The sequence below is a fragment of the Mytilus californianus genome, unplaced genomic scaffold (genome assembly GCF_021869535.1).
Source record: "Mytilus californianus isolate M0D057914Y unplaced genomic scaffold, xbMytCali1.0.p SCAF_8, whole genome shotgun sequence".
In the NCBI taxonomy this organism is placed as follows: domain Eukaryota; kingdom Metazoa; phylum Mollusca; class Bivalvia; order Mytilida; family Mytilidae; genus Mytilus; species Mytilus californianus.
The window spans coordinates 45,720,533-45,732,290 of NW_026262734.1; the positions used below are offsets into that span (position 1 = coordinate 45,720,533).

The window sequence follows — 11,758 nt, forward strand, 5'->3', positions numbered from 1 at the left end:
TAAAATTTTCGTACGCATGTCGCAACTTTTCATTTCCACTTCCTGTCATTCAGCAAGGACACCGGCTAAAGTGCTAAGAATACTATAAAATGTTTTCAAGGCTAGCAAAACCGAGTACTGTCACATTTTTTGTTAGCAGGTCATTCTGCAAAACTTCACAGGTATAAATCAAATGCAAATGGTTGCCAAACATTAAACGGGAATTAAAACACGTGTAAAAATGCATATCCTTGACAGTTGCTGTCTGTTGATGATGCAGAATTATCACATCCTGATCATCAAGACAAGCCAAGTTATCCTGATTCACATCACACGAAAATGTTCTGCCTTAATTTTTAGTAGAGTGTGCAGCATATGAATGTCTCTTTATTTGTAATATGAGACAGTTGCTACCTGATGAGCACATGAACAGCTGATCCTGAAGGTTATTGCCAATATTGGTACGGGTTACACTAATGACTGGAGCGAATGACAGGACCAAAATGAAAAATGCTAATAACTTTTTTATTTCTCAAAGGATTTATCTCAAATTTGAAATAAAATAGGATTTCATTATTTAATACATAGATTATAAGAAAAAAATATAGATTTTTTTTTAAAGCTCTTGAAAACCTGTTCTGACCAACGCTGACAATGAAAAGGACCAACCTTGACAATGACAGGACCAAATAAAAATACTAATAACTTTTTTATTTTTCAAGGAATTATCTCAAATTTGAAATATATTAAGATCTCATCTTTTAATACAAAAATTTAAGAAAAACTATAGATTTTTTTTTCAAAAGCTTGCATGGTTGCCAATGAGACAAATATCCATCTTAAACATGTTAAAAAAATGTATTAAATTAAAGCTAATAACAATTACAATATTCAATTATTCCATATCAGGAATATACATGAATGAGCTGTTATGTTAAATTGTTCCATGTGTATGTTATAACTAGTATTCATTATTATCAGTTCAGTTTCAGAATATATATATATATCATCAATGAATTTCTTTTAGGCTTGGCAGTCTCCAAAAGTTGCTGTTCTTGGAGCCGGTGGTGGTATTGGTCAACCTTTATCTTTACTTCTAAAAAATTCAGCAAAAATAGCCAGTCTGTCGTTATACGATATTGCTCACACACCAGGTGTTGCTGCTGATTTAAGTCATATTGACACGAGGGCAGTAGTCAGTGGTCATCTTGGTCCAGCATCATTGGAAGCATGTCTGACAGATGCAAGTGTTGTATTGATACCAGCCGGTGTTCCAAGAAAACCAGGTTTGTGAAGGATTATTGTACAACCATACAAATGTACATTTAAGACATATTTATTTGCAATAGTGAATAACAAATAGATGATAATTTGGGAATTTTCTTCCCCTGACAAGGTTTTCAACTTCATTTTAACTTGAATAAGGAAATAAAAAAAATATTTATAGACGTAATTAATTAAAGAATTTAAAGGAATTCAGTGTTCTCCCCAGGATTTTTGGATAGCACCAGGGTAACGCGTGTGGACAGCTTGGTGAAATGATTCATACAATCAGTTGTGTCGTGTCGCATAGCTTATCTTAGCTATATTTGTAGTTACTGCAGTATGTCTCTTGTTTTGTGTTAACACTGTGGTTGTGTTATGTAGACATTGAGTCAGAAAATTATTGGTAAAAAAAGAAGTAAATCAATAAACAGTTTGTATACTTTAATATTTTTTTTAAATAAATAAAACATGATTGATTACAAAATATTCATCTAAATTTAAAGTAATCAAATCTTTTATAAAATCCATGATCAATAAAAATAAAATATCATTCAAAGGAGACCAAAAATGTTCAATTTAAAAAAAAACTTTATAGTATCTAGAAAGAAAGTTGTTGTATGTGAAAGGATTCTTGTCATAAGGAGATATGAAATAACAAGAACAAATATTGATTTATTGTTTGAACCAGTTTCTATCTTAATTTAAAAAAAAAAGAAATTTTTCATAAATTTAAAAACATTTTGCCATAGATTTCATGTAAATATTAACCTTTCTTGTCTTTGGTGATAATCAAACATTGATACAGACTTAATACTGCACTGAAATCTAAATCTTTATTTGTCATGATCCATTTAGAAAGAATTCCTAAATCTATAAATTTATCTTAGGTCTATAAGTAACCATATTCAATGTCAACAACAAAGTCTCCCTATTTTTCCCACCTAAATGACAGGAAGTAGATATAAATAGATTTAACATGTGCTTATGGATAAAATTTGCAAGATTACTTCTGTTATTCATTAATTGTGGATATAGTTTTCCAGTTTGAAGGTACAGTCATACATTTTATTTATTAAATAGAATAGATTGCAATTAATTGCAAATAAACTTTAATATTCTACGTGAACTAACTGGGTCATGTGATATGTCCCCTTCAAAGATACTATAGTTTGAAACTCGACATCATGCACTAACTATGTCATAATTAAAGAAAATTTTGGCCATGGTTTAATCAGACCAGTGATATTGTTGTCTTTTTTCAAAACTACCTCTACCGTTTTTTATTGGGAAAAATGCATATTTTTTATTGAAATTGGGAAATTTGTATATTTTATTCTAAACACATCTCCGATTTTTTGCTGACCTTTGCTGTCTTTTTTGCACTGTTGTTTTCATGTATATTTTGGTTGTCAGACATTTTCAACCTGAAAGATACTTTTCGGAGAGGGGAAAGAAACAGAAGCAATGATGGTACTTAATGCATTGAAAACCACATGTGTTACAAACACCATGATGATTCTGATCAGAAAACCGGATCTCAAAAGTGCTTTCTTATATCAAAATAATAACATGAATACGATATAAACAAACATTACTACCAATGCCATCACTGTTTGGGGAAAATGTAAAACTTTTTGGGAGGAATTTTAAGCCATTTTTTTTGAGTAATTGGGAATTTTCTCTAGGGGAAAAAGCCGAATTTCGGCTGTAATTTGAGGCAAACAATATCACTGCAGACATATTATACTATACTAATGAGCCAACTTTATTATGTACAAAAAATGTACAGGCGTGTGTGCAACTGTATCGGGTCACACTGTGTACAAAGTATTTGCAGACTTGTCACAGGTCAGCGCTTGGGTTGTGAGTGAAGCCATAAAATAGTTATAAGTGATCATAAAGTTATGAACTCCTAATTAAAACACAAAAGAATAATGTAACAAGTGTTAATTACGTCGATTAAATCCAATCAACAAGGTTAACCTCATAAGGTAAATCGATCATGTGGTGTCAACAATCTGGGTAAACTGGTTTGAACTGGTCAAATTTCACCTGGAATTTTATACTGCACGGAAAAGATTTAACAAATCGCTTAAAACTTTACCGATTTACGATTTTTTTTACTGAAAATTTTAGCACCACGGTAAAAAATTATATATCGCGGTAAGACCGATACCACCATGGTCAAAAATTATACATCGCGGGCCCGCGGTCCTTTAAGGGCCTGGGGAGAACACTGGAATTGCAACTGTGTATTGTGTCAAATAAACTGTCAAAATGCTTTGTAGTGGCATGTCCATATGGTTCTAAGATGTGTACACAATTTCATTTACCCTAGGCACATGCTCTGATGACAGGATAGAAACAAAATAACCTCATGAACATGATGAAAAGAAATCTTATGAGGTGTGGTATGGTTGCCAGTTAAATTAAACTACTATCCATAAAAGTCAAAAAGGTGGTGAAAAAAGTGGTTCTAAACGTTAACATCCAACATAGAGACAATTTTCTATGGTTGAAAACTCCCAAACTACACATGTATACTAGAACATTGAGTGACATTGTCATGAGCAAACATACTAGAACCTGACATTATTTTATTAATAATTGTTCCTTTAAATAGGAAGTGTGGTAATGTTATAATTACTAGTAATAAATCATTGTTTTAATGTTGAAGGAATGACAAGAGATGATCTGTTCAACACAAATGCTGGAATTGTCAGAGATTTAGTGTCAGCCATTGGAGATTTCTGTCCAAAAGCAATGATCTGTATCATTACCAACCCGGTAAGTATAAACATGATAAAAGTGTTTCTACCCCTGACACCTCAACACATTTTGTGTACAAAATTTACTAAAAGTTGTAATGTTAATTGAAAGAATGCAAACACTTTATTATTGGGATTCATGTGGCAAAAATAAATACATCAATTCCAATAACAAGACGTTTTTTAATTGTGGATTTTTTTTTTCATGCCCCACCTAGGGGCATTATGTTTTTCGGTCTGTGCATCCGTTCATTTGTCCATCTGTCCCGCTTCAGGTTTAAGTTTTTGGTCAAGGTAGTTTTTGATGAAGTTGGAAGTCCAATCAACTTGAAACTTAGTACACCTGTTCCCTATGATATGATCTTTCTAATTTTAATGCAAAAGAGTTTTGACCCCCAATTTCACGGTCCACTGAACATAGAAAATGATAGTGCGAGTGGGGCATCCGTGTACTGTGGACACATTCTTGTTTTAACTTAAAATAATGAAATGGTCAAAGGTTAAAAAAAAATATAAAATGAAAAACAGCAAGATCACATATAAAGGGAGACTAAAGCTAATTCTGAATTCCAAAAAAAACTTTTACAAAACTCACTTGCAAGAAAATTTAGTGAAGATTTGATATGATATTGGTTTTAACTTTTAAGATAGAAGAAGTCACAAGTAAGAGACCAATAGATCTCTGATATTGATTAAATAAGAAACAGTGTTAAGTAGTTGTATAAGCAGAAATTTATTCGTAATATTTGATTTTTCCTTCTTACCAAGGTTAATTCCACAGTGCCAATAGCAGCAGAGGTTTTAAAGAAAAAAGGAGTATATGATCCTAGACGTCTATTTGGTGTTACAACATTGGATATAGTTAGATCAAATGCATTTGTAGCAGAAGCTAAGGTATAAGTTTTATATATAACTCATTTGATTTATGAATATTATTTTTCACATCAAGTGAATTCATTCATTTGACACATTTGACCAATACTGTGGATTCATTTATTTTCGTGAATGGAGAAAAACATTGTATTTTAGTGGATATTTGATTTCGTAGTTTTGCCAAAGGTTGCATATTAGCTTATAGAAAATTTGTACTGCGTTGACTATTTAAATGTGTAGTCAAGCCTTTGACAATTAAAACAAATTATTGAGTAGTGCTCAGTTTTCTGTTATGTAACTGGAGGCCTTATAGAGAGGGAAAGTCAATTTCTGTCCTGACCAATGATTTGATAAACAATTTCCATTTTGACTCTGTGTCATTTTTTTCTAAAGTTGAATATCTAGGAGCAGCCAAAAAAAAAAAGAAACTCATCAGTCTGAACATAATGATTAAAAGACCATACTTTTAACATGATCATAGTAATATATATTATCTATATAAATTAATTTAGATTGTAGTCGCATTAGTAGGTGGTATTATACTAAGACAATCTTTTTATATTAACATGGCACATCTTTGTCAATCAAGCATATTTACCTTTTGTATTATGATTATGAATTAAGGTGAATAGAGTGTAAATTTGTTTTCATTGTAGGAATTGGATGTATCTAAATTAAATGTTCCAGTTATGGGTGGACATAGTGGAGTAACAATTATACCTGTCATCTCACAAGCAACACCCAGTGTTTCATTTCCACCAGTAAGTATCACTGACACCTGTCTGTCATCTCATAAGCCACACCCAGTGTTTCAATTTCGCCAGTAAGTAAAATTGACACCTGTCTGTCATCTCACAAGCCACACCCAGATTTTTATTTCCACAAGTATGTAACAATATCACCAATCCGTCTGTCATTTCACCAGCCTCACCCATAGTCTCCTTTCCACAAGTAAGTAACAACTACACCTATCCATCTGTCTTCAAACAAACGGCATCCAGTGTTTCATTTCCACCCTGTAAGTAACAATTAACCTATCCGTCTGTCATCTCTAAAGTCACACCCATTGATTCATTTCCACCAGTAAGTAATATTGATATCTGTTTCATCTCACAAGCCACATCCAATGTTTCATTTCTACTTTCAAGTAATATTGATACAATTTTACCTATCTGTAGGTCTTCTCAAAAGCCACAGCCAATGTATAATTGCCACCTGTAAACGCCTGTATATCAATTATATATGTCTGTCATCTCAAAAGTCACACCTATTGTTAATTTCCAGGAAGTGCATGGTACTAATGTCCATGTGATCAGAGGATTAAAATGAAGATTTTTCAATGATTTTCTTTCTCTCTTGTACATTTTCACCTCAGTGTCCAGTCTAAAATAAGTTATAAATATAATTGTCAGGTAAACATGTATTAGGCAACACAAAATTATATCTGGTAGTGCAATAGTAAATAAATTGTGATTGATTCCTGTTGTATTACAGTTAAATTTCCACTAAAGCTAATATTGTAAACAAATTACTACTCTTAAATAACATACAATATTGAATGAGGGACGAAGGATACCAAAGGGACATTCAAACTCATAAGTTGAAAATGAACTGTCAACGCCAGGACTAAAAAAAAATACAAACAGACAAAAAACAGTACGCAAAATACAACATAGAAAACCAAAGACTGAGCAACATGAACCCCACCAAAAACGGGGGAAGACTAATGCACTACATGCATTATTATGTTATGTTTCATGATTCTGGCAGTAATTATTTTTTCATCACTGCATGTAACACTGTTTTTCAGGAGGAGAGAAAGAAGTTATCAGAGAGAATACAGAATGCTGGAACAGAAGTGGTAGAGGCCAAGGCTGGTGCTGTAAGTTACTCACACAAGCTTTATATATATCCATGCCAAACTTTGGTATAGATTGTAAAAAAAATCTGTTTTCAGGAGAAATTTATTGGTAAACTATGGCTGTTCCATTTAAACATACCATAGTAGCGATTTCAGAGTGTCTTCCGTTTGGAAAATATGATGTCACTGTGATACTTTTACTTTTATTTTTATGCCCCTGTAGCAAGGAGAAAGGGCCGTTAAGTAATAACCTTGACTGTCCGTCTTTCCGTCTGTCCCATTTTCGTTTGAAAAACAAGCTTAAGCAGGGGCATTCATGTTCTCAAACACATGTTTCTTTTATTTAAATGCAGAACTTACAATGAAGTTGAATAACCTTCACACTATTTAGACATGTGGGTCAATTTATATTTCTATATAGCATCAAAATAAAAAATTAAATAAAAGGAGTTAATGAGTAAACCCAGCACCACCAGTGTTGCAACTAATCGTCGGACCTGGGGGGCAGAATTTTAGAGGGTCCGGCAAATGACGTCTTTGTGTCAGACCCAATGACCGGCAAATATTTTTACTGTTTGGGGCCGTCAAAATTGAAATTTCTGTTGGTTCTTGTAACCTTGGCTTCCAAATTAATAATGTAGTTGAAAGGCATTGAAAACCAAAAGTTCTAATGACACATTTATTGCCGGTAATAGTTAAACGTGCTGATGTAAACATATTTCGATCTTCTTTGCGTTTATCCAATTAGCGTAAGTCATGTGATCATAATTATTTTCCTATTTCTCGGGATTTATTATTACACATAGCAATGAAAACGAAAGTAAATTTCAGGTAAAAATATTGAGTAGAAGCATGTTTTCAGCTTCTTTTTGATAGCTGAGGGATAATTCTGATGATTACAAGACTCAGCAAGTGTTATCAGACGCGTTCCTCGGACGCACGGTTCATGCAATGGCGCGTCCAGACAGAAAACCATGCGTCCATAGCACCAATAAGTCGCCATAACGAGAACATTGTTAGTATGAAAAAACGAGTTTCGTCTCCATATGACACATCAGTGGTGCATGAACAGTTAGAACAATAGATGGTCAACTCATTTATGTAGTTGAAAAGCACTGAAAACCAAAAGTTCTATTAAGGGACAACTAATGTCCTAATGACCACATTTAAGTAAATTAAACAAAAACAAGTATTATTTTAGTTTTCTAAGAGTGTTTTTTTCTTCACTTCATTTTAGTTAATTTATGAATATATTTATTCGTTTTGATGTACATATGTAGCTTGCCACTGTCTTTGTTTTTGATCTAATTGTTCTTGTGCCAATTATTGGCGTAAGAACAATTAGATTATCTTGTGTCAAAGTACTCCTGTGAGGAATAACTCTTGGGTCATCATTTATGTATTAATATATTGAATAAACTACAATGTTTATGAATATGAATCACAGATTACAATAATATATAACAAAATAAAAATTAATTATTCAAAAGCGTCTCATTTTATTTTTGAGTGAAAATATAGGTCTGGCAAAAATTTGATGGGTCTGGCAAAACTTACTACCCTGTAGGCCCCAATGTCTGACAGGAAAAAAAACTGTTTGCATCTCTGCACCACAATATGTCAATATATGATAGATGGCTGCTTAGCACCCAGTGGCAAATTAATATTCATATTCAGGACAAGAACATGTTAAAGTGTAATATGAATATTAGCCCTGCTTTGTACTAGACCGACACGCTGAACTGGATTTTTAACGTGCTAGTCTACAAGATAAAAGTCCACAGGAAAACATGTCTCCATACCCAAACACATTATTCTGACTCTGAGCAGATCAGTCTTTGCTCTTACTCCTTAATGCCGCATACCCAAGACCTCCCGCACTCGAGGCCAACATGCTACCACGAGACTACCAGGGTGGTTTCCACAAAAATAGACATTAATTTGTCACCATATGGTCCTACAACAAATCTTATTGCTAGCTCTAAATGGTCTAGTTGAGTATACCTTTTTCATTAATAATTTTCTACTCTTCAAGTAATTCTGTTTCACATGAATATATTAAAGGCATTGATGAAAATGACTTACAAATGCCTCACTGATTTAAAGTTATATCCCTTTATCTACGTCTATCTATTAAAAGTCCATACTATAATTGATCATTCTATCACTAATAAATCACAAGATATAATAAATTAGTTTAAGAGCGCTTACATTACATTCTAATTTCAAACATTTAGGTTAGTGAATAAAAATACGAAGATGCTGTATGATTGCCAATGATACAAATATCCAACACGTACAGCAAGCTATATAAAGCCAAGACATGACTGATTTTGATTTGATTTTGGGTGTTTTAACGTCACTTTTAAGCACCGCTTTTGGGCTATTTCGTGGCGGCCAGTTTTTATTGGTGGAGGAAGCTGGAGTGCCTGGAAAAAGCCACGACCTTTGATAGGAAAACTGACAATCCTAGTCAATTAAGATTGGAGTCAAGTGCACCCCCACGAGCGGGATTCGAACTCACATCCTCAGTGTTGACTGGCTAGTGATTACAGTAGTAACTACTTAGACCACTCTGCCACCGAGGCCCCTCCAAGACATGACAAAATGTTAAACAATTCAAAAGAGAAAACCAACTATATATGCGCACAGCAATAAATTTCAACATTGTATAAATACTTTTTGTTTTTACAGGGATCAGCAACCTTGTCTATGGCATATGCTGCAGCTAGATTTACATTTTCATTGTTAGAAGCTATGGCTGGAGGTGAAGGACAAGTAGAATGTGCATATGTACAGTCAGAAGAAACAGATGCTGCATTCTTCTCAACGCCTCTCTTATTAGGTGTAAGTATAAGACAGCTTTATGATGGATGTGCATGCTGTTTTTATAGTATTATTTTTTTTACACAAAAAAACAACAAACAAAAAGACATAAGATGCAAAGTACAGATCTGAGAGTACTCACAGTTAATGAAAGCTTGGTCAAAGCATAAAACAACTAATATAAAAATAATGCATCTAAGACTAAAATATCAAATTTACATTGAAATAGAAATCTTTTGTAATATTTTTAATTGATCAGTTAATTATTATGTGTGGATTAGTACTTTTTATAGAACTTCTGTGCTAAAATGTAAATTAGGAGGAATTTCAAAGGAAACCAGAAATATGTTTTTGATATTTTTTAATTTTTTAATATTTTGGTATTTTAAATTGTAATTTCTTTCTTGTAATGATTTACCAGAAAATATGAGAAAGGTAAGGTACTTAAACTATTACTTATTGTGCATAATTTGCATTAACTGAGGATGAATGGCACAAGTATATTAAACATCCAACATTCAATGTTACAGGAATATTAATTATACAAAGATCAAATGCTCACTTTAATCAATACATATTTTATCCCTTTATTGAAGTAAAAGTTGTTTATCTTAGTATCATTCACTATGTTTATCTTTGTCCTACATGACTGGCACTTTTAAATTTACAAATGTAATTTCTTTCTTTTTTCCAGAAAAATGGTGTTGAAAAGAATCTTGGTAGAGGTAAACTCATCGATTATGAAATGCAGCTCTTAGATGCCGCTATGCCTGAACTTAAGAAAAACATTCAAGCTGGAGTAGACTTTGTAAACAAATCATAGTGTCAGTTAAATTATACAAACAAAAATTTTACGTTATTATCTGAGGGTAAAGTGGGGATTCCGATTTAATGCAATCCAAATATTTTCTTATTTTGAATTTATGATTCTTTTTCTATAGCAGTCGTAATACCAGTTTTCTTCAACATATGGTCCTATCTAAGTGTAATCTTTTTTTTTTAACTGGTTCTTTATTTTTATCTGTTAGGCATGGTGCTTTAGTCATAACATCAATTGTTTACAAAATAAAAAGAAAAGAAAATAGTATTTTGAATTATCGATACATATTTTGTTGCCATTACCGAAAATCTAAAATTTTCAATTTTTTCACTTGTTACCAGTCATATTACATTCACTTGATTAATTGGTGAAACAAATTCGTCTGTCTCCAATGTCCAAGTTAGTTCATCCAAAGTAATTCAATATTAAATATTTCACATACCGGTATGTCTATTTATTTATCACATGTTAGTGGTAGAATATCAGGTATTTTGATATTAATTTTTCGACCTAGATTTTTCCATGACATCAAAATACGATTTTCAGTTAAACCAATATTTATTATTGAATCTTTCTGGAATTCTTCAGAACATTTTTCGTTTGGATTATGGGGTTATTCATATAGACAAATCATTTTCTGCTTTACATCATACCTGATCAATTTTTGTTCTCTTGTGAAAGCTTTGCTGTGAAAGTATGCATACCAAATGTCTGCATCCTCAATGATTATTTTTTACTTTTTGATGGTATTTAGTATAAGCACTATGTAAAATGTTACATTATTGAGAGATTATATAGTATAGTGCTGTAAGAAGACTTTTTGTGTGCTGACTTTTGTTATGTTGTGAGATATCATAGAACATAGTTGTTATACCACAATAAAAAGAATTAATTTTATTGTATTGTTTGTTTTTGATTAACCTTATTTTGACAAATAAGATTTCTTTTTGCCTTGACTGATACAGAATGGATGTTAACCCATCAAAAGTGAGGAAGGTGTTAACTGTTTGTATAAACCTTAATATATCAGAAGGTAGAAGACCTGGATGTTTCATACCATGTATATAGATCTCTAATGTAACATAGTTCCTGTTATATTTCCATTGTCCTTGACCTGATTTTTATGGTTCAGTGACAGTGTACAAAAAATATATTTGTTTTGTAAAATAAATTTCACATTTATTATGGGCAATTGGATAACTATATTTGGTAATTGGATCCTTGCCAGGGCTACATCCCTTTCAGACAAGATTTATCTGACCTTGACCTCATTTCATGGATCAGTGATCAAGGTTAAGATTTTGTGATTAGGTAGGTTTCTCAGATACTATCAGCAGATGGTCAACTACTATAGTTTCGTTATTA

At 32.4% G+C, this 11,758-nt stretch overlaps 1 protein-coding gene across 1 annotated transcript; it reads left to right on the top strand.

The window, feature by feature from the left end:
- The first annotated feature begins 23 nt into the window (after positions 1 to 23).
- Positions 24 to 11,290, top strand: LOC127712698 (malate dehydrogenase, mitochondrial-like). The gene is made up of 8 exons (XM_052219300.1): positions 24 to 161; positions 1,007 to 1,265; positions 3,923 to 4,032; positions 4,782 to 4,907; positions 5,543 to 5,647; positions 6,697 to 6,768; positions 9,442 to 9,594; positions 10,268 to 11,290. The coding sequence occupies exons 1-8, from the start codon at positions 90 to 92 to the stop codon at positions 10,394 to 10,396; spliced, it is 1,026 nt and encodes a 341-aa protein (XP_052075260.1). The 5' UTR covers positions 24 to 89; the 3' UTR covers positions 10,397 to 11,290.
- Positions 11,291 to 11,758: the final 468 nt, after the last annotated feature.